The following is a 24,451-nucleotide window of genomic DNA, read 5'->3' on the forward strand; positions in this document are numbered from 1 at the left end:
CCCTTCATCCGTAAGGGTTATAAACGGTCTCCTTCGCGCGTAACAAAGTGGTGGAGGTGCGGGGTATCGCTCACAACAACGGAACCATCACTACCGCAGCTTCGTCGAAGCCGTCGACTTGCTAGCCTCCCGCCATCAGCCGTGACCATCTTCGACATGCCAGAAGAAGGAGCCACTCCGAGGGCAGCGCCTAGCAGTCCGCTGGCATACTACCGAGTTCCACCCACCTTCGGAGGCAAAGCGGGGGAAGATGCCGACGAGTGGCTCGTCCACTACAAACGAGTGAGCAAATCCAACGGGTGGGATGCAACCGCTCAGCTCACCAACGTGGTGTTCTCCCTGACCGATACCGCCCTCGTGTGGTATGAGAACCACGAGGACGCGCTTACGACGTGGGAACATTTTGTTGACGAGTTAAAGGCGTGTTTTGGGGACTCAGTCGCCAAAAAGAAGCGTGCGGAGCAGACGCTGTCGCAACGGGCGCAGCTACCAGGTGAGACATGCACTACATCGAAGAAGTGTTAAAGCTGTGCAAGGTGGTCGATGCTCGCATGTCGGAAGAAGATAAAGTTGGGCATTTGCTGGAAGGAGTGGCTGAGGATGTGTACAATTTTCTAATTGGAAAGGAGAGCCTCAGTTCTGTGTCCGACGTCATTCGGCACTGCAGAACTTTTGAAACGCTCAAGATGCGTCGGATTGCGCCAAAGTTTGGTCGGTTGGCAAACGTTACGACGGTTGCCAGTGTGGACACGAGTCCTTGCCTCGACCTTCCTTCGACGATACGACAGATTGTCCGCGAGGAACTTTCCCGCCGCGAAGGGTTGTTGCATTCCACTGTTGACCACCATGGCGTGTACACGTCACGTGAGGCTATGACGGCGCCACATTCGGCCCCTTGGCAACCAATAGTTACCGCAGCGGCCGTGGAGTACAGCGCAGCCCCACAGTCGAGGATGACAACACGCCCGCCGACTCCGCGCTATGACCAACGCACTCAGCGCACGCCTTCTCGACGCCCGATGTATCGTCGTGACACACGCCACAAACCAACCCACTACACGCGGGAAAATGATAATATCCGCTTCATCGACGAACGACCAAGGTTTAGACCTCTCCCGGTGTGTTATTCCTGTGGTGTCCCGGGTCATATATCGCGGTTTTGCAACCAGCGTATGACCACGTGGTATGGCCAGCCGTCAGAGTTTTCTCGGCCCTCCGAACATCCACACGGTGCCCCGTGGCCAGCACACGTATCGTCTGGCGACGAGTATTGGCCGAGCAGCTCCCGAAATCGCTCCCCAGCATCTGACAGAAGTTTGACACCCCCACCGCAACGTCGTGCTCCCCGTTCTCCCTCACCGCTGCGTCGCACCGCGTCCCCTTCGTCACCGGAAAACTAGCTAGCGCGGCCGATGGAGGTGAGGTCGCTGGAGACGTGCTACTGACAGAAATACCTTCTGTGTTGATGCTGAAAAACAAAGTGCGCGTGCTTGTAGATAATGTCCGTGTGATGGCTCTGGTGGACACAGGCGCAACAATTTCGGTCATGAGTGTCTCTTTTAAACACGTGTTAGGGCGAAAGGTTTTGTTTAAATGGGACGAAGATTCAAAGTTCTGTGGCGTGAGTGGTGAGCCGTTGCGACCTATTGGTGTTTGTAGTGCTGACGTATTTTAGGAGGCCATGTTAATACGACAGAGTTTGTAATTATTCCTCGGTCGACCCATGATGTTATTCTCGGTATGGACTTCTTGCGCGAGTGTGGTGCTACTGTCGACTGCCGCACAGGAAAAGTATTCTTAAGTGGTAGGATTCCATCAGGACTTTTGGAGAACCATGTAGATCGCGAAACTACACTGTATGTTTGTGGTGATACGGTCATACCTGCATCATCTACCGTTTGCGTTCCCGTTGTCTGTTGCGGCGCCGATTCCGACTGCTTCGAAGCTACCGTAGAACCGATGAACTTTAACTGTATGAAGAAGAATGTTTTGGTGCCACATTGTGTGGTGTCGATCAAAGGCGGACGCACTGGCTTATGGACCGTAAACTGTTCTAAGGAGCCCGTTATACTATCAGACGGCATGAAATTAGCCTTCGCCAGGGAACACGCGTCCTTATCAGTGGCTGAACTTACAGATGTGCCGGAAGAACCTGACGGCCACAGTTCGGAAACGGCCCTTTTGTGGATGGTAAATAAATCGCTCAGCACGAGTGAACGCCGAACGTTAGTGGGTGTGCTTTCGAAGCACGTTTCGGTATTCGACTTTGCGCAGAAGGACAATATACCTGCAATCCCTGCGTCTCGAACGCGCCATACCATCAACACGGGTTCGGCAAATCCGATTAGACAAAAGCCATATCGTGTTTCACCATCAGAGCGCCAGATTATCAACGAACAAGTGCACGAAATGATGAAAAAAGGAGTCGTACAAGAGTCAGCAAGTCCGTGGGCAGCTCCAGTGATTCTTGTTAAAAAAATGAGATGGATCTTGGAGATTTTGCGTCGACTATCGCCGTTTGAATGCTGTAACAAAAAAGGACGTGTACCCACTCCCACGTATTGATGACGCAATAGACTGCCTTCATTCCGCCTCTTACTTTTCCTCAGTAGATTTACGATCCGGCTATTGGCAAATTCCGATGCATCCCGATGACAAGGAGAAGACTGCCTTTGTAACCCTGACGGGCTCTTCGAATTTAATGTTATGCCATTTGGATTGTGCAACGCTCCGGCAACTTTCGAGAGATTTATGGACACTGTATTGCGTGGCTTGAAGTGGAACATCTGCATGTGCTACCTCGACGACATCGTCATCTTTGGCCGCACCTTCCGCGAACACAACTCGCGTCTGGATATTGTCCTGAACTGCATCAGAAACGCTGGTCTAGTTTTAAATTCTAAGAAATGCCACTTCGGAGACCGCCAAACCCTTGTGCTTGGGCACCTCGTCGACAAGGATGGCATCCGCCCTGATCCCCAGAAAACAGCAGCCGTTGAAGCGTTCAGTGCACCGCGCTGTGTCAAGGAGCTCCGTAGTTTTCTTGGGCTTTGTTCCTATTTCCACCGATTTATTCCTAAATTTGCCGACGTTGCGTATCCGCTGACATGCCTGCTACGAAAGGACACCCCCTTTGAGTGGACTCCGGAGTGCGACTCTTCTTTTCGTCAGTTGAAGTTCCTGCTGACGTCACGACCGGTTCTTCAACACTTCAGTCCTTCCGCTCCGACAGAACTCCATACGGATGCCAGTGGCATAGGTATTGGTGCCGTCCTAGTTCAACGCTACGGTGACCGCGAACACGTGATCGCATATGCAAGCCGCTCATTAAGTAGGCTCGAGCAGAATTACACTGTGACGGAACAAGAATGCCTCGCGGTAATATTTGCGGTTCAGCGGTTTCGTTCTTACCTGTATGGACGCCCCTTTACAGTGGTCACCGACCACCACTCGTTGTGTTGGCTTGTGAATCTTCGTGACCCTTGTGGCCGCCTTGCGCGCTGGGCGCTCCGACTGCAAGAATACAGCTTCACCGTCTCTTATAAGAGTGCTCGACGACACGCTGATGCGGACTGTCTCTCGCGTATGCCACTAAGTACTACGGACTGTGACGCCGACGACTTAGATCACCACGTGGCTTCTGTGTCGCCGCGTTTGCCAGACTTCGACTGCTTCAAAACCGAACAGCGAAAAGACGATAAATTAACACCGCTCTTCAGCGCTACGACCGCCTCGACGACAGCACACCATTTCTGTGTACGTGATGGACTCCTCTATAAGAAGAACTTTTCCAGCACTGGCGCACGTTTTCTCCTAGTGGTGCCGGAGAGCCTTCGCACGGCGATTATGAGTGCTATGCACGACGACCCTACGTCTGGCCATCTGGGTTCGGCGAGGACGCTTTACCGGATTCAGGAACGCTTTTATTGGCCTGGAATGCGACAATCTGTTGAGACGTATGTGGCCAGCTGCATGCAGTGTCAGCGCCACAAACGGCCATCTACTGCTCCAGCTTGTCTCCTGCAGCCGATCCCGCCTCCAAGCGCGCCTTTCCAACAAGTGGGAATTGACTTCGTAGGCCCATTTCCAAAATCAGCCAAGGGAAACCGTTGGATAGTTGTTTGCGTCGACTACCTCACACGCTACTGCGAGACGGCGGCCGTGCCCTCCGCAACTGCCACTGACGTTTCATCATTCCTGCTGCAATATGTGATCCTGCGACATGGTCCGCCCCGCGTGATCATCAGCGACCGTGGACGACAATTTACAGCGGACGTCGTAGAGGAGCTGCTTCGTTTGTGTGATTCCCACTTGCGTCACTCGACACCATACCATCCACAGACGAATGGGCTTACGGAGCGTACCAACCGAATAATTGCAAACATGCTATCTATGTACGCTTCATCCGACCACAAGAACTGGGATGACGTACTGCCTTTTATCACGTACGCATTCAACACCGCCAAGCACGAGACCACCGGCTATAGCCCTTTCTTCCTGCTGTACGCACTGCCACCCCGGTACACAATCGACACTGTTTTCCCCTTCTGCAGTCACGAAAATCCCACTGTCGCCGAGACTCTCTGCCTCGCCGAAGAAGCTCGTCGTATTGCTCGTTTGCGCACTTTGGCATCGCAGGACAGATCAAAAGTACGCTACGACATTCGCCACCGTCCGGTAACCTATCGCCCTGGTGATTTAGTCTGGCTGTGGACTACAGTACGGAAACGCGCGTTATGCCGAAAGCTTTTGGCCACCTACGATGGACCGTTTGTGATTATTAGCAGACTCACAGAAGTCACGTATAACATAGCTCGCCTCACGGCGAGTGGTAGAAGAGCTGCCAAGACACAAGTGGTCCATGTCGCCCGCTTGAAATTGTTCACGTCAAGACACATGTATTGACTCGCCCGGCGGGCTTCGTCTGCGACGAGAGGAATGTTACGCATGAAGAAAACGAAGACCAGTGAACGTGCTTGCGGTCCCGAGGGGAAGAAGAAGGAAGAGAACGACGCTCAGTTGATAAACCAGCTGACCGCTCTTGCGCTCACCTTCGCGACCTAAAGTAAACGGTCCCCTTCATCCGTAAGGGTTATAAACGGTCTCCTTCGCGCGTAACAATATCTTCGTTGAAATCAAGAAAAAGAAATGGGGGGGGGGGCATGGGCAGGACACGTAATGAGGAGGGAAGATAACCGATGGTCATTAAGAGTTACGGAATGGATTCCAAGAAAAGGGAAGCGTAGCAGAGGGCGGCAGAAAGTTAGGTGGGCGGATGAGATTAAGAAGTTTGCAGGGACAACATGGCCACAATTAGTACATGACCGGGGTAGATGGAGAAGTATGGGAGAGGCCTTTGCCCTGCAGTGGGCGTAACCAGGCTGCTGCTGCTGCTGCTGCTGCTGCTGCTGATGATGATGATCAAGGAGCCATTTCCGACCGTCGGGCATGTCGTTGTGGCGATATAGAATGTCCTCCCGCATGGAAAGTGGGTTGCTTGGCGAGGCAGTGCTCGTGTCGAAGGGACATCAGACGGAGCGGCAACGTAGTCAATAACATTACAAGTTTTGGGTCCTTGCGCTGCTCTGTCAGCATGTCAGTGATGGTCAACGGTGACAGTGTGGACGAGGAAGGTAACGAAGACGGCAAATCAGGCGTCACTGGGGAGCGAGAGAGCGCATCAGCGTCGGTGTGCTTGCGACCGGAGCGGTGCATGACGCGGGTGTCGTACTCTTGCAAGCGAAGCGCCCAACGTCCCAAGCGTCCCGACGGATCTTTCAAGGAAGAAAGCCAACAAAGGGCATGGTGGTCAGTAACTACGGCGAAAGAACGGCCTTAAAGGTAAGGGCGAAACTTGCTTAGTGCCCAGATGATCGCTAGGCACTCCTTTTTGTGACGGAGCAATTTGATTCTGCTTTCTTAGAGTACGGCTCGCATAAGCGATGACATATTCATCATAGCCAGCTTTCCGTTGCGCTAAGACTGCGCCAAGGCCGACTCCGCTGGCGTCAGTATGAACTTCCGTGGGAGCATCAGGATCGTAGTGGCGAAGGATCGGGGGTGAGGTCAACAAGTGGCGCAACTGCTGAAATGCTGCACCACATTCAGGTGACCACGCTGTTATGCCGTCGCTGGCGGAAAGTGAACTTGTCAAGGACGCCATGATGGATGCGAAATAGCGTACGAAGCGAAGAAAATAGGAACATAAGCCAATAAAACTTCTCAGGGTTTTGATAGACGTGAACTTTGGGAAGTCTGCAACGGCGCGAAGCTTGCCTGGGTTCGGGAGGACGCCGTATTTTGAGATAACGTGACCCAAGATGGTTAGCTTGCTCGCAGCAAAACGGCACTTTTTGAGGTTAAGCTGTAGGCCGGTAGATGCGAGACAGGTCAGAATCTCATGACGGCGAGCGAGGCGTGTCGGAAAATCGGTTGAGAAGACGACGATGTCGTCGAGGTAACATAAACAGGTCTTCCATTTGTGGCCGCGAAGGATGGTGTCGATCATACGCTCAAAAGTAGCAGGCGCGTTGCACAGCCCGAAGGGCATGACGTTAAACTCGTAGAGGCCATCGGGTGTAACGTTTGCAGTTTTCGGATGGTCAGGTGCGGCCATTGGAACTTGCCAGTACCTGGAGCGCAGATCCAAGGAACTGAAATATTCTGCGCTTTGTAAACAGTCAAGAGCGTCATCAATCCGAAGCAGTGGATAAACGTCTTTTCTCGTCATCTTGTTTAGGAGTCTGTAGTCGACACAAAAGCGAATGGAGCCACCTTTTTTTCTTACGAATGCGACTGGTGAAGACCAAGGACTTTGAGAGGGACGGATGGCTAAGTTTGAGCATTTCGTCCACTTGCTCTGTGATGATTCTGCGCTCTTCAGCGGAGACACTATACGGGCGCTGTCGCAAGGGGGAGTGGGAACCGGTGTCGATGGCGTGAGAAACACCGGTGGCACGGCCCAATGACGTCTGATGACAGTCGAAAGAAGAGCGAAACTTGTGAAGGAGAGCGAGAAGTTGGCGGCGATGAGTTGGGGAAAGAGCAGGGTCGATGGCGTTGTGAAAACCCACTGAAGGTGATGAGTCTGAGACCGAAGCGATGGCGTCAACGTGACGGAGGGAGTCGGTAGGAACAACGAGATCGTCAACGTAGTCGACCGCCTGGAAGTATCCTATGGTCTCTCCACGCAGTAGGCTGATCGGGTACTGGTAGTAGTTGGTGACCAGAATCACAGTTGACCCAGATGTTATAGTAAGCACGGCAAATGGAAGAACAATGCCTTTGCGCTGAGCAAACAAATCGGACGGCGTGAACACTACAGTGGCGTCAGATGCGGCATCAGACGACAGGACAACAGCCATCGATGACTCAGGGGGTATGGTTGTGTCGGTAGCAACAGTGAGTTTGTCGGCCAATTGATGAGAGCTGGTCAGCAGTGATTCACATAGTGGTAAAAGCGACACTTCTGCACGCAAACAGTCCATGACAGTATGATGACGTGACAGGAAATCCCAACCAAGGATGAAGTCATGAGAGCACGATGGTAGCACGATGGTAGCCCGAAACACTCGATTATGTAGAGAACATCGTTGATGACGAGACGGGCCGTCCATACAGCTGAAGGGTGAATACGCTGCGCGCTGGCAGAGGCGAGCACCAGGCCAGAGGGAGCTGTAGTCACTTTTCGTAATTTGCGACAAAGGTTCTCGTGAATGACGGAAACGGCTGCTCCGGTATCGACTAGTGCCACTGCGGGTACTGCCTCTACAAAAACGGTAATAACATTTTGCGGCGAAGAATGAGGTCTTGAAAACATCGATGTATTTGCAGTTCTTGCCTCGGGAACTGCACCAGTCAGTTTCACTCTTCAGTGGGAGCGCGACGACTCAGGGGCGAAATAGAACGCCAACGAGGGCAAGGGCAACGGCGAATTTCTGACCGGTGATCAGTGTCAAGACGTCGCGGTGAAAATGGAGGCGTGGCGGCGTATTGTGGCACGTAGCTGGGCGTGTCAAAGGTGGTACGCGTAGTTGGGGCACGGCGGCGACAAAAGCGCGCCACGTGGTCAGCAATGCCGCAGGCGAAGCGGATAGGCCGGTTGTCTAGAGTGCGCCACATCTCGGTGGGACAAAAAAAGAAACTGTGGTGACGGTCGGGCAACTGGAAATGAAGCCGGATGCACGGGCGATGAAAAGGAAGCTGTCGTCGCAGATGGCCGTGCAACCACGGCTGAATAACTGAGCGGGAGCGACGTAGGACGAGTGGCAAAGTCGGTAAAGGACAGCGGCACACTCATAGGATTGGGTAGGCGGGTCGTAGGAGCTGCAGGAAGCGCTTCGGATATCTAAGTCCGGATGGCTTGCTGCAGCATTGGAAGCAAAGCTGCCGTAGGTGCGTCGCTGTGACGCAGCAGCTCTCGCTGCTGCCTCACAGGTCATGTCGGGAGAAAGCGCGATGCTCGAGACGGAATCCTGAATGTTCTGGCGGGCGATGGAACGCTGGCGGCGCAGCTTGTCAGAGCTCTGGCAGAGGTTGATGAGGACGGATACGGTAGTTGGGCTTTTCGCCAGCAACATCTGGAATGCGCCGTCCTCGATGAGCTTGAGGATATGTTTGATCTTGTCATCCTCTGACATGCTGGGATATACCCGCTTGCAGAAATCCAGAACATCCTCAATGTAGCTGGGGAATGTCTCTCCAGGCTGCTGTGCGCGTTGGCGTAGGAGCTGTTCAGCGCGTAGTGTACGCACAGCTGGGCGATCAAACACTTCGGCAAAAATAGTTGCAAACGCGGACCAGCTAGCAAAGCCGGATTCGTGGTTGAAAAACCAAAGTATGGCTATGTCGGCGAGGTAGAAATGCACGTGGGTGCATTTCTACTTGCCATCCCATTTCTTATGGGCACGTAGACGTACGTACGATGACAGCCAGTCTTCAACGTCGAGTTCGGCGGTCCCACTGAAGATGGGAGGGTCGCGTTGACGAGGGACGCCGGCGCAGATGACAGTGGCAGCCGGTGGTGCAGGCAACAAGGTGGCGGGATCCGGCATAGTGCAGGGCGATCTTGTAGGCAGGGTTCGAGTGCGCAGCTCCAGGACGAGGCGAAGGATCTCAGCAACCTCCACCAAATGCGACGAGGTGTATTGTGGTTCACAACGTTCTGGAACGCTAGGCAAATGCACTGCAAGGGCTGTCCGTACCACGGGGCTCGCTCGAGATCAAGGCACGGTCCTTCGTCTTCCTCGTCAGTCGGCACATATAGGGGCGCGTCTGCTTCATTACAACACATAAAGAAATATATATATATATATATATATATATATATATATATATATATATATATATATATATATATATATATATATATATATTGTGACGCTCTTACGTGCATAGTGGGTTCACGCCTAAACAAACAGTATGCGGGGGCACCGAAGAGTGGTGCACGAAGAAGACGACAGGTGGCTGGCTAGCTGAATCTCCACAGGCTCTCAGCTGATCAAGGCCAGCGCATCTAACTTTACCCACTTCGAAGTAACGCCTTTTGTAGGCGTAACAGAGTGGTGGAAGTTCTGGGTAGGACACAATGTACCACGGAGTCGCAACATCTAGAACTTCGCCGCAGCCGTCGTCTTGCCGGTATCTTGCCAACGACCTTCCCTATGGCTCAGGACGGAGGTGGACAAATTCCAGCTCTAGTTTCACCTGCTCAAAAGTCAGCGCCAGTTAGACCTTTGCAGCACTACATGGAACCACGCTCGTTCGCGGGAAAAGTGGGCGAAGACGTCGACGAGTGGCTGACGCACTACGCCAGGGTGAGCCGCTACAACCGTTGGGATTCTGTCAGTCAGCTTGAATATGTCGTACTCTTTCTGAGTGAGACAGCGCTGATGTGGTATGAAAACCACGAAGACTCCCTAACAACGTGGGAGCGCTTCGTTGAGGAAATTAAGAAGTGTTTTAGCGACTCCTACACCAAACAGAAACGCGCCGAGAGAACACTAGCTCGAAGAACTCAAGCTCGATCCTGGAGAAACATGCAATGTATGCATAGAGGAAATCCTCAAGCTGTGCAAAATCGCAAATTCGCACATGTCTGAGGAAGACCGACTCGGACATGTCCTCAAAGGAATTGCAGAAGATGTATGCAATTTCCTCATAAGCCGGGAACACGTTGATTCCGTCTCAGATGTCGTGCGTCATTGCCGTACGTTTGAGACGTTGAAAACACGTCGCATTGTGTCAAAATTTTGACGCTTGGCGAATGTGACCACCATTGCCAGCGTCGATGAGAGCCCGTCCGCCGATCTTTCGTCTACTATACGGCAGATCGTGCGTCAAGAACGGCTGCGGCACCAGGAACTTGCGCGCGACGTCGTACGACAACCTGATGCTTATTACCCGCAACACATGGCGCCTGCCGCACCCTGCGCTTCCTGGCAACCGGCGGTATGTGTCACAGACGTCAACCACAGAGGAGCTCCATGGCCACGTGAGGTCACATTTACGCCCGAACACCGACATGCAGAACACCCTCGCCCCAGCAGGTTTGCACCAAGACCGACCGTTCCTCCCGTGCAGCAGGTTCAGCAGCTTCGCTCTGCTACACGACCCCCCACGGCTGAGCGCTTCGAAGGGCAGTTCATCGATCGTCGTTTACCTGTGTGTTATAGCTGTGGCGACTTGGGTCACATTGCCAGGTACTGCAATCGCCGCCAACCACCGAGGTTCGACCGATCGACGATGTCTAGGCGGTACCGCGCTCCTCTGGGCGAAACATATTCGCCCTCGCACACATATTTAGGAAACTTGCCTCACCAGCACCCACAGCCGCTGCGGAACCGTTCTGCAGCATGCGATCGCAGATTGACAACACCACCCGCTCCTCGTGTAAGCCGATCGCCCTCTCCGCGGCGTCGATACCCGTCGCCACCTCCGGAAAACTAGCCAGCGCGGCCTTTGGAGGTGAGGTCGCTGGACAATCTTCCATGTCGACAGAGATACCTCCAACCATTTGTATGTTTAAGAATAAGGTGTCTTTATTGATTGACGGGGTTTCATCCATGGCCTTAGTGGACCCGGGAGCAACCGTTTCAGTGATGAGTCTTGCGTTCAAAAGCCTCCTAGGACGAAAAGTGATGTTTCGCTGGGACCGTGCCGATACGTTTAGTGGAGTGAGTGGGGAGTTTTTTGTATCCTGTGGGCGTGTGTAATGTAGAAGTTACCTTGGGTGGTCAAATATTTAACGCGGAGTTCGCTGTTCTACCTCATTCTACGCATGACGTAATCCTGGGCCTTGATTTTTTGAAACTGTGTGGTGCCACCGTCGACTGCAAAACGGGTGAAATCAGTGTAGGTACGAGCTTTTCTGTTGCGTTTATGGAAGGCGCACCGTATCGTGAAAGTGTGCTTTGTGTATCCCGGGATACAGTTGTGCCTCCGTTATCCGCAACGTGTGTTTCAGTTGCCTGTTTCCCTACCACAGAGGGAACGTTTGACGCTACCGTGGAGCCCGTTCATCTGAGTTGCATCAAGAGGAATGTACTGATACCGTATTGCACGCTGTCAGTTGTTCAGGGACGCACTAACTTATGGGACGTTAACTGTTCCAGTGAACCCGCAATACTACCACACGGTCTGAAACTTGCCTTCTACCATGAAGATGAAGAGCTGTCGCTCGCCATTCTTACAGAGGCCCTGTATGAGCGCCATTTTGTTAATGCCTGCCCTGCGGCGCACTCCTCATTTCTGACTACGGTAAACAAGGCACTCAGCACTAATCAGCGTCACGAAGTGGCGAATATTTTGCTAAAACATGCCAGACTGTTTTTTTTCCAGCAAGAGGCCCCTCCCCCCACCATTGTTTCTTCTTTCTCGTATACACCATTGCATAGGTACGGGATCTGCCCAACCATTGCGACAGAAACCATACAGAGTCCCACCATCGGAACGCAAGGTGATCAATGACCAAGTCCACGAAATGCTAAATAAGAATGTAATTCAAGAATCCTTGGGCAGCGAATCAAGAGTCCGTGGGCTAGCGCCAGTGATTCTGGTTAGAAAGAAAGATGGTACATGGCGATCTTGTGTTGACTACCGCCGCCTCAACACCATAACTAAAAAGGACGTATATCCTCTTCCACGTATTGATGATGCTATCGACTGCCTCTCATCAGCGTCTTACTTTTCGTCTGTTGACTTGAGGTCGGGGTACTGGCAGATTCCTATGCACAAGGCAGACAAGGAGAAAACGGCATTTGTAACACCAGATGGACTTCTTGAATTTAATGTGATGCCGTTCGGGCTCTGAAATGTGCCTGAAACTTCCGAGCGCTTCATGGACAACATCCTGCGATGGCCTTGATCAGCTGAGCGCCTGTCGAGATTCAGCTAGCCAACCACTCGTCGTCTTCTTCGTTCACCACTCTTCGGTGCCCCCGCATACTGTTTGTTGAGGCGTGAACCCACTATGCACGGAAGAGCATAATATATATATATATATATATATATATATATATATATATATATATATATATATATATATATATATATATATATATTTGTGTGTGTGTCTGTGTGTAAAACGAGAGGAAAGGGGGCTAACTGAGTGGCCCGATATTTATAGTCATAGCATAAGAAGCCAAGAAACACTGACACCAAGGACAACATAGGGGAAATTACTTTTACCTAATAAATGTAATAAAGAAACGATAAATTATTGGAAAATAAAGTGGATGAAGAAACAACTTGCCGCAGATGGGCAAAGGTCTCACAACTTTCGCATAGCGCGTTTGATGCTGTGCTAATTGAGCTAGCGGCGCGGCGCCGTTTATCCATCCACTTTCTTCGGTATTTAATAACTTCTTATGCTGTTGGTTTCTCATTGATTGATTGATTGAGTAACTTTTATTTTACAGTCCTGCAGAATGCGTATTAGCACGTCGCATGGTGTATATATATATATATATATATATATATATATATATATATATATATATATATATATGTGGCATATGTATTATGGCATATTTTGTCGTTCGCAACTTGTGTAGCTTTTAAAGTATGCACGGTACAAATATGGTGCAGCTGCTAGATTTATTCATTTAGTACATACTGCAGACCCTTCGGTCCAAGAAGAGGGGCTCTAGAGCGCGTACAGAGAATAGTAAATAAATCAGCAGGAACACGCAATTACCAACATTAAATTGCCAAATTTAGTCACACTGTGTCTGTAAAGCATGGTTCCAGTCCGATATTGTTCCGGGAAAAAAGAAAATATAAACGTAGCAGTTCAAGCATAATAGGGCGTTAGTGGGTCAGGATGATACTGTTTTGTTTGCCGTGTTATTGGAGGCGTTATGTAAGTCGATTGTTTCATTTCAAGCTTGTTGTTGAGAAGGAGGGAAAGGAACTCACGCCTCAGCTGCTTTCGGCGTGATTCAACATAGGTACATAATTTTCTTACATATTTAGAGGGAGAGTCCAGCCTCGCGAACTTATGAAATATAAACCAACCAGCCTTTCTCTGTATTTCTGGAAGACGCGGGATATTTGACTTAATTTCAGGATCCCATGATATACATGAATACTGAAACATTGGTCTTTAAATGAAAAATAACACAGCAATATTACGCTAGGAGGGGCATCCCTCACTTTGTGTCTTAGGAAACAGTTTGCGGAAAGCAGAAGAACAAATGCCATAAATGCGCACGTTCCACGACAATGTGTCAGTCAGAGAAACACCTAGATATTTGTAGTTGTTAGCTGACGCAGTGCTGACGAACCTAGTGTATAAAAATAAGTTGGTTATGTTTTTTACGAGTTATACGAATAAATACGAATTTCTCAGCGTTAAACATACCCCATTCGTTACAGCACTTCAATATGTTGTTTAAATGCCTTTGGAGGACTATCTGACAATTCTGACAAGTTGTAGCACTGTACAAAACACAATCATCGGCAAACAGTCTGATTTGCGATTTGCACACCGGGAAGTTACTTGAACGATGTCATTTCTATACGCTAGGAACAGGAAAGCCCCCAAGACACTACTCTGCGGCAGCCCTGACGTGATTAGAAGAGTGACCGAGCTATGTTCACAAGCGTAATCCAGAAGCGGGCTGTGCGTCACATTATGAATATGTCAGTCGGAGCCCACACTGCGCAGGATTCTGAAGAATCCTTGGCATAATTCCATTGCCCAATTTCTATGGACAAACATTGACTCGGAGGCACAGGTGCTTTGTAAAAGTGCTCACGCAATACATTTCTTATAACTTTGTCAGCTCTACGGCAACAGCAATACACTCATGACACACGGACTGCCAGTAACTGGCATTTGTCGAAAGTTCGCACAAAATATGGCCGAAGGAAACTATCGCGCACCTTATCATACCTATTAAATAAAGAAAATCTTGGTTCTGCTTGTTGTAATATGTTTTGCCATGTTTCGTTTGTACTTTTCCTGCATATGCATAGCTTAAGTAAATTACTTTTGTACTTGTCACCTTTTTATTTTTACCGCGGTTTTTACTGCCAGTCATTACTCCGTTTACTTTTTCCATCCGCGCCCATTTGAATGCATTCGGTGGAAGAGGTGTCAGGTGCACAAATTTTTGTTCTTGCCGTTTTTTATTGTCGCGAATGTGTAATCTCGTATTTGTTAGCTGTATGTATAGTACCTTCTGCGTCTTTTTCTTTTCTTTAAATATGCTGTCCGCAAAGTCCAAGTTATTTGCAGGGGCGCAGGCCCCTAGTCAGTACTTTGCACATTATTTTTGTCTGCGACCCTAGACGTCCGTGTGGTGCTCAGTAAATTTTATTCTATTAAAATTTGAATGGTAAAAGCCAAAGAAGGCGCTTCCGAGGGCAGGAAGAAGGAAATTATTAGATCACGGCACACAAGTATACACAACCACCAACAGTACAAATACAAGGACACTGATCGGGCAAGCGGAAAATATTTCCAATCGTCCCTACAAGGCTTTTCGATCTAGTAGCACAGTGTGCTCACATTTGGCTCGCGTCCCACGAAGCTGCCTCGGCGTGGCGGTCGAACGCATGCTAGGTCGGCTCCGTCGGCAATCGGTAAGTGTCGCGGAAATTCGTCCGACATCCACCCGAAACGGGCTCTCAGCGTCTTCGTGAAGCCGTCAAGAACCTATTAGTCTCACCTGGACTAATAGGTAAACACGCGTCCAGGTGGGCCCTTTTCTCGGCAATTTAGGACTGATTAGACTCACGCCATTCCCGAGCCCACCTAAGCCCAACGCCGGCGAAGCGCCGGCGAGGCGAACTCCGCGCCTCACCAGTCATGGCGGTGGCCGCGAAGGCAGGTTACGACTCCGGCACGATGCAGTGGATGGAACTTGAGGCTGCAGAAGCACGGCGGGACCCTGTACCCGGAGAAGATAAATTTCTTCAGATCATGGTTCGCCAAATGCAAGAGAAGCTCCCTGGGACGAAGCCACGAGGCTCGGCGGCCGCATCCCAGCAACAGACTCACAATGCAGGATTGGCTGCCACAGCTGGCGCCACCTCCGACTCCATGAGGCAATAAGGGCAGCTGGCACCGTGGAAGCCGACACAAGCAGCTCGTATCCGGACGGTCGAGTTGGCGACTGTGCTCAAGCCAAGAATTACCATGGATCTTCACGCTACGTTCGGCCCAAGCGGGATCGGCACTGCAGTGCAAGGCACCACGGGCAGTACAGCGAGCGCCGGTGTCTCAGTGTGGCTGGTATGGGATCAGAATATCGCCGTCGTGGGTGTGAAGACAGAAACCAAGGCTTCCAAGCTCATCGGGGACGTCACACTGATGATCGGGGACCGACAAGTACCGTTTCACGGACATTTAAAATCTGCTAGAGGAACCTGAGAAGGCGTCGTCAACGTTGCAGCCAACGAAACTTCGGAATCCCTTCGACACAAGCTCGAACGGATCGACGGCGAAATCCTGTACGTGCGGAAACTAGGAACATCTAACGTCGCCGTGGTGATTTTCCGTGCACGTCGCGTTCCAAGATTCATTCACTACTTTTTAGAAAAGGTGCCAGTGCGTTACTATAAGAAGACGGTTCCGGCATGCTACCGGCGTTGTGCGGTGGTCCACAGAGCAGATGCATGCCCCAACCCGGACAATCAGAGGTGCATTGACTGCGGTGCGACGGTGGACATCACTCCGGACGGCCCAGTGGAGCACAATTGCCAACCCAAGTGCCTGATTTGCGGGGAAAACCAATTCAGTGGCTCTGTGGAGCGTGTGGGAAAATTCAGGAAGGCATGGAAGCCCGCATCACCCCAGCTGAAACAAGGACAACCGGTACAACACAAGCAAGGAGGACTCCCAACGCCTCCCAATACTGGCGTAAAGAAACCACAGGGTGGCAAGCAAAGCAAAAATGGACAGCCCAAACCCAGCAATGGACAGGCTGGACGGAGGTGGAAGCTGCCTGCCTTCCAGGCCGGAGATTTTCCCCCGGTGGTAAGCCCGCTGCAAAAGGTGAGCAGCTGGTCAGGGATAGCCTCTCAGTCTCCAATTACCACCTACCTCTCCCCTTCCGAAATCGAAATTATAAAACAGCTAGAAATCATGCAAACACCGATTGCCACTCTAGAACGCGAAAACCAGGCGCTGAAAGCGACGCAGGCTCCACCACGAATGGAGCCGGAGTCTATGGAGGCCTCGACCAGCTCGGACGAGGAGCAGGAGTCTAGGTCTGACCGATAAGGCTATACTATCGTTTCACAAATCGTAGTGGCCACTTCAAAGGACATAGAGACACGTCTTAGCAGGCTGGAAGCAAAATTTGAAGAACAGAACAAAGTGATATTGGAACAAAGCAATCTCATGGTGGAACACATTATTACACAACAGGTAAACCTTGCACTTCAGGCGGTGATCCAGGCCATGAAGCAGAGTCTTGTGCCGATATTCACGGCCAGCATACTTCAGACTGTCCAAATTTGACTTACTCCCCAATTGGAGGAAATCAAAGCTAGCTATAAATGTCGGAATAACGCCGACGCAAAATTGTTCATCGTAATCCGGCAAACTCTGAATCTGAGGGTGCTATGGAGCAACCCATTTCATATCAAATAGAGACTTCCATGCCTACTCAGGCTCCCACAGAGGCCCCAGTGGTGACGATGCCACCCCCTCAACAATACATTCATGACGACATGAAAGACAATAATAAAGAAGCCCAAGCAACATAAGTAAGAGATTATCAAAGGGAATTGGAGGGGCATTAGAGATGGGAAAAGCAGGGCCACTCGCCATCTCTCCCTGCAGACCCTAAGTTCAATGCCGGCGGTCATAGCGACACAAGAAACCGCACTGCAGGTGAAACTGCCTGGATACAATTCATTTCAGGGGGGGGGGGGGGTGTACCCTGTATTTTCGTACATAAGGAGTGTATGGCTCGTCAGATAGACCTCGACCTTTCGGTGGGACATAAATACACGATGGTCAACACCCTACCTTATAGAAAACGAGACTCTAACTTATACATTCTTAATGTTTGCAGTTCCCCCAGATCCAACCTAAGCGTCTTCACGAAATCTTTTACAAAGCAATTAAGGAAGCGGATAAGCGCCCCCTAGTGATCATGGGCGATTTTAACGCCCCCCCGGCTACTACTGGGGTTACGCCCGCCAAATCGCCAAAGGTCGCCAAATTGGCAGAACTAATCTCCGCTCTCTGCCTATCGCTCTTAACAGACCCAAAGCAATGTACTAGAGTCGGAAATTCAGTAAACCGAGATACATGTCCGGATCTATCATTGGTTAAAGATGTATCTCATGCAACGTGGGAAAATTTAACTCAGACGCTCGGTATCGATCACTCTCTCCTCAATATCACCATTTCCGCTAAAGCAGCATGCAGAACGGGGAGCCAAGCCATGCTCACAAATTGGACAGCTTTTCACTCTCAGGCAATCGCCTCTGTTTTGGAAGCGGGAGTATACACAGAATGGGGGCGAAGCAGCTCACTGCAACCAACACCAAGTGTCGCACAATTTTACAGACCACGGAAGAAATTACTGCAGTAGACAATCACCTGCTCCACCTTTTTGAGGCCCAAAGGAGTTTAATTGGAATCTCATTTAGAGCCGCGAAGCCAAACCAAGCAGAGAAGCTCGCTATCGCCTTGGCGACTGCAGGCCCCACATGGAAATGCATACTCACAAAATCTTGAAGGGCCTGTAAAAGCTACTTGGCAGGGGAAATCTCTCCGCTAGCCAACAAAATTCTGAGACTCTGCATCACGCACCGAAATATCGCGCCAAAACGAATGATCTGGACTCGAGGTAATGAAGCTGCAAATGCTGTGGCTCGCGCACTCGTTCCGCGGTAACCATCTTGTTGCCCTAAACAGACTCAACGTCCTACCCCTCTAATATGGTTCAGTACAATGCGAGATTATCCCCCTCCAACGAAAGGTCTATCTTACGCAGGAGAACACGTCCTACGGCGCCTATAATACGTTGCTCTGCCCAGCTGTAGTTAAACATTTCGATTCAAAATCAACGGTCAATGCCAGCGCTGTGGTGATTTGGCGGTTATATATCACATGATCTGGGCCTGCCAACAGAATCACAAACTATCACCTATTTTCTACTCACTCGAGAGGACTCTGAGGCGACTCTGCTGCTTAGCAGCTGCGGACTAGAGGAACAATGAGCTCTGGTTCAACGGGCTCGAGCGGCGGCTGCGACAAATGATATCCCGGGCTAAGGACGACACATAGTTTAGTGGAGCCTACCAGCTTCACCCTCTCGGTTGAATAAAAGTTTTCGCCAATATCACCACCCGCAAAGCTGGCGTGGTGCGTCGCTCGGTGATTTGCACGACAGGAGACGGCAGGCGAGCTCCCGCAGACTTGTGCTAGTCGGCTGGGTGACTAGAACAAGACTAAACTCGTGCGTTAGCGCTCGACTGGGTCGCTCCGACAGCCGTTCACATTCGACACAAGCCAAGGCGTCTTCCTTACTCCGCTTCTCAGCTCCGTCTATCTCTTCCGTGGATTCCTGTGTTCTTTTTCCATTGCAGGCGCAACACCGGTGCTTGCACGCTCCAGCACCTGCACATAGTTTAGTGGAGCCTACCAGCTTCACCCTCTCTGTTGAATAAAGGTCTTCGCCAATATCACCCCCCGCAAAGCTGGCGTAGTGCGTCGCTCGGTGATTTCGTCACCCCTGCTCGCCTGCCGTCTCCACGCTCATGGTTCGATCCCGCGGGGACGGTGGTGCTACGCAGTCCAGTCTGTGGCGTCGACACGGCGTGCGGCCTAGCTGCAGCATCACAGCTGTTCATCGTCGAAAATGCGACCGTCGTGATGTGACGCGAAGTGTTACCTTGCCTGCACCACTCGTGTTAGTTGTTCTTTGGCGAGCCTCGGTCTCCTCGGCACTGAGTGAGTGCTTCGGCGCCATTCTGGATTATAGCGTTGTAACTCACAGAAATGCACTCTCTCTCTATTCCCTCTCTGACATTCTCCCCACCTCATCCTTCTACTGTCGTTGATGTTGCGGGTGAGCATGGAGACAAGCGCGGCAACTCCTGCACTGCATTTGTGAGGGGTCACGCCTAATGACGGCGTCCAGAGGGCATTGTGCGCACGCGATGCAGCGCAAATGTTGACACGAGCTTCTCGGGTCGTGTTTAGGCTGTTTCACATGGCGCGATTTTCAGTCAGCGACACAGTGGATTCCGTCGCTCAGCGACCGCCGCGACGTCGTGGGCTCTCCGCGACTGCATTCCAACAAGTTGGTCGCGCCGTCGCTGAGTCGCAGCGATCGGCGCGATGTGGGAAGGGCAATGTATGTGACGAAACAAAGCACTGTCAAAATAGGCGCTTTCCTGTTTTACCGCGCGTTGGTAGCTCTGTAGAGCCATGTCGCACGCCCGTTTTAGTTATGCTTTAATGGAGCGTACCCACCGGCGCATGCGGCTTAGGAGTTTCATAAACATTTTCTTTTTCTTCTGCTTACCCAATTCGTTTAACAGGAGAAGCTGCACGCTATACAGGTCGGGAGAAGGACGCCGCTTCAACATAAGGCACGTATCCACCCGATCGCCACCGTCGTCAACCTCTTCATCGCTGCAAATTGGGCCAGGTGCTTATACGTGCGCACTGAACTGTAGCTTGTTCTTCTGCAAAAGGAAATCCTCATCCACAAAAACAAAAGTTGCGGCTTCCATAGTAACAACGAAACTAGAGTGTACTGAACGGAACCACCTCACTGACGCCGCCCAAGCCGCACGCTCATACTTGCGGTGTTGTGCAGCATCTCACTTACCGCATCTGCAAGCTGTTGTAAATTCTACACGCTTTTAAACGTGAAAAAAAATGTTGTACTTACTCTATTATCGAGTAATAATAGTAGAGTTCTAACATTTGACTAGTTTCCACGTTGTTTTTATTTAACGATGCAGCGCTGCCGCAAAAGCATGTGAAACTGTCAGCGAAAATTGCTCAGCGACGTGCGCGGCAGAAGAATTTTTTTTCGCCCAATCGCGTCACGTGAAACACCCTTTTGTATCACGCTATTGTCATGTATTATCGCGATAGCGTTAAGGGCCCCGTGCCGCAGAAAACCCGCAGAAATCATTCTGAACCACAACCAGGCAGGCTATCCACGTGGCTCATACCTTGTCTTATATTCTTTACAATGGTATTCCTCGGAATTTTTAGAATGACAGTTCATAAACAATGCCATGAAACAAAACACAGACAGTGCATGACTTTTATGTTTTTGTCCACGGCTACGTCCCGACGCGGCCGGCTTTATCGGCGTGCAGCAGCAGCAGCAGCAGCAGCATGACGCTGACCAGGGACCTCTTCTACTATACTCAAAAGTAGGGAAACTCGGATAGCTTTCTTAGTGCCCCACGATCAAGCGAAGACGTTCGACAGGGTCAAGTCACGGTGCGTGTTCGCATTGCTGAGCTACTTCTTGTTACTGGACGAGTTCGTAAAATGTTTTGAGCTGCCATATGAGGATACCAACGGCCATCTGTGCATCAACGGGGATTTGACTCAAAGCCTCCTTGTTGACAGGGGCGTCAGGCAATGATGTGCGGCCGCCTAAGTTTTATACGTGTTGTCGGTGGGCCACCAATCAGAAGAGTGGATAAGTGCCCTTTTCTCAGAGGATCGCCGAAGCGCCGAAGAAGCTGACATTACCGCCTATGCGGATGACATTCATACATTTGTAAGAAACAACGCTACCTTCCGCATTTTTGTACAGCTCTTTAGGAGTATTGCGCTCTCTCTCTGGCGCGCCCTTCAACACCTATGAAAGCAAGGCGCTATGCTTTTGGGCATTCACCGTGATCTTGGAAGAAGGAATCATCAGAAACATAATATGGGAACACGGGAGGGTCAATACAATGGACACAATACGTAGCGCTTCGCCTTTCAAGCTTGTCACTTACTGCGAGGGCACATGTGGTCAGTACCCAAGCATGTGCGTACGCCTCCTATATATCGCTTTCATGCGACGTAGTTTCATCCAGCGCCTCTCGACACTAGCTGGGGCCTTCATAACAGAACAGGAGCCCACCAAGGTGAAACGTTGCCTCAAACTTCCTGCCAGGAGCTGTGGTTTGGACGCCCGCGGATTCTTAGTGGCCCCTATAGCCAGTGCTACTGGGTAGGTGTCAATGCTTTACACAGAGAGAGAGGGACCCATAAGATACACACATTGCAAGAGCAGGGGAAAAATTCGCAAAAGAACACGTATATGTTTCCTAAAACCCTTTTCTGCAAAACTAACCACGCTTCGCATCACGTGAACGTGAACTAGAGTCTGTTCAATTTTTTTTTTTTTACGAGCCAACAAATTTCATTCAGTGATGGAATATGCAGCAAAAACATTTTTTTTGTGCTCCCACTGTGCGAGGATACACCGTCAGATAGAATAGAACACTTTCACTCCGATTACAAAAATCAATGGCACAAAGTAATAAACAATCTGGAGTATTGAAGCCAGACGCTGTTGTAGATCAATGGTTACCATAGATAACAATGCTCTCCTCGGCGACGGTATGTACATGCGAAACTACGACGTGTGGTTGCTTGAGCAACAATTTTCATCGTCGAACCTACCTGGAGCTTGCGTCGAGACACAGAGAAGTAGAGGCCGACCAGGTATCCGACAACAGTGAGGATGCCGAACACGGCACAATCAGCTGCGTCGAGGCTCTTGGTGGAATTCATTCGTCACCTCTTGTGCTTCTCAGGCACTTTCTCTTGAAAGAATTGTACTGCGATGCAACACAAATGAATTATCTTGCTGCATGAATTTTGTGACATCCCATTCATTGCGGAAACTCCTCTATCGAACATCGGATTTTAATCTACAAGAAATGTTTAAGCGTCGCTTGACGTAGATATGACAGTTCCAGTCGTTGAGCTAGATTGCTCGCAGAAGTGACTTGCAATGTAAGGTGAAATGCACCGACTGACTAATTATCAAACTCTCACTAATTTACTTTCAAGCTAATGAATATGGTGCACAAAGAACAATTTAGAATTGCCCCTGCACAACTCACAATGAATAGTTATGTAAAAAAATGTTATGTGGCTGACACTAGACTTCTGGTATTGGTTCGCGAAATCTGCGACAAAATGTCTTGCTGCTCGGCTGCATTCGTCTTCTGCAGCTTAAGAACGTGTTTTGGCAAAAAATTCGTGGAACAATGCATTTGGCCGCAGGTTTCGCTGCGGTTATCCAATGACACTTGTTTGTTTCAAAATTGGTTCCAAGTGGACGCGCTCTGCGAAATCACCAGCTTCCATTATGAGCTGTGATGTATATAAGTAAAAGTATTGACTTAAAAAGTGTTCTTGCCTATATGATTAAAAGCAGCCAAATCAATTATTGATTTTTAGGCAAACAACGTTTCCTCAAATAACCTACCTTTACTTAAGCATAGCCCGTTTGGCACAAGCTATCTTTAATCTTTTATTGAAATAAAAAAAAAAGATCAAGTATACTGTGATGCATTGAACGTAAACCGATATAATCTCATGTCTGGCCAAGATATCTCTTGTTGATTCCCAACAGGCACTTGATTTGCGTGTCTTTGCATAGTGCCGCAGTGAAAGACTGCTGCCTTGCCATAGCAGACCAAGTGCACTGAAATCGCCTGTTGTTAAAAGTTTGTGATGTGAGTAAAGTTTACTGCAGCAACATTGGATGACATACGTCGCCTAAATTCAACAACATGAACGCCCGAATGCAATAAAAGAAGACAAGTTCTTTCGGCCTTCATGGCGAACTTAACCAAATTAATTCTTGTTTACTTGTTGCAGCAGTGCACTTGGTAGGGCTATCTACTACTTACGTGTAAAATGTCTCCACAACACCCTTGGCCCTGTTAAAAGAAAAATGCTTTCGAATTTGCGTAATCTGCACGGAAATTACACGTGAGTATTACGATGTTTCAATGGTAATTCTGATTGTTATGATTAGACGATGTGATATAAGAAATGAGTTTTTCAACCGTTCGTGTGACTTCAAATACTGCGTAAAAAAGTTGTCGCCGCTTCGTAGCGCATTCTCTGGCTGGAAAAATAATAAAAAAAACTGAATGTTCACTGTGAATGAACACAGCAGCCAGGAAAAGAACATCATCCTTTCTAATGCGAAGAGGCTAAGGATTCTGCCGGTCATGGAGCACCGCAAAGTGCGTTAATACTGCGCGAAATGGCTTTGAACCTCGTCGACAACGCGTTCCAATCTTTCGCCATATCGAGAGCCTTGCTTCCGCAACGCGTGAGGCCAGCATGGCGGCGATTAGACGACATTTACGCAGGTGCACTTCGCAGAGATGAAGAACGGTTTAAACAAAGTCAAGACATCACTTACGCTACGTATAAGGCGACGCTGTCTGTTTCCTTTCCTATTGCGGCGATGTCCCCTTAAGACTCCGTTGGCTACAGCATAATTCAAACGAGAGCGAAGGTGCAGAACACAGCAGATGAACAATTGAGACACCCTGTGGGGCTGCTGTGAAGGCCCTTCAGCATTCTAAACACGCTCAAATATTCAGTGGAAGCTGCTGGTTGCCACAACTAGCACGGTCGAAAAAAAAAAAGGCTGCTGTAGGTGTCTGCCTCTGCAGGATCTATCTCGGACACACACACACACACACACACACACACACACACACACACACACACACACACACACACACACACACACACACACACACACACACACACACACACACATATATATATATATATATATATATATATATATATATATATATATATATATATATTTATTGATAATGTCATTGCCGGAACTGCAGGCGGATTCCATGAAGCAGCCGGCACTCCTCGCCCTCGCGCTGTGGTAGACTGTCACGCGTAGGGCTAGGATGCGTAAGAGCAAGCGCGCCGAGCCTACACATGAGACAACGCAATTGGATCTGC

The 24,451-nt window shown here is 49.9% G+C and overlaps 1 protein-coding gene across 1 annotated transcript in view; it reads right to left on the bottom strand.

Moving 5' to 3' along the window:
* Positions 1–22,266, bottom strand: part of LOC142591489 (sodium-coupled monocarboxylate transporter 1-like) — a 117,951-nt gene extending 95,685 nt beyond the window's left edge. Inside the window, exon 1 of the mRNA XM_075703817.1 lies at positions 22,115–22,266. Within this exon, the coding sequence (XP_075559932.1) occupies positions 22,115–22,225 (111 nt within the window). The 5' untranslated portion in view covers positions 22,226–22,266. The remainder of the gene's footprint in view (positions 1–22,114) is intronic.
* Between the last annotated feature and the right edge of the window lie 2,185 nt (positions 22,267–24,451).

Source organism: Dermacentor variabilis, chromosome 8, assembly GCF_050947875.1.
Source record: "Dermacentor variabilis isolate Ectoservices chromosome 8, ASM5094787v1, whole genome shotgun sequence".
NCBI lineage: Eukaryota > Metazoa > Arthropoda > Arachnida > Ixodida > Ixodidae > Dermacentor > Dermacentor variabilis.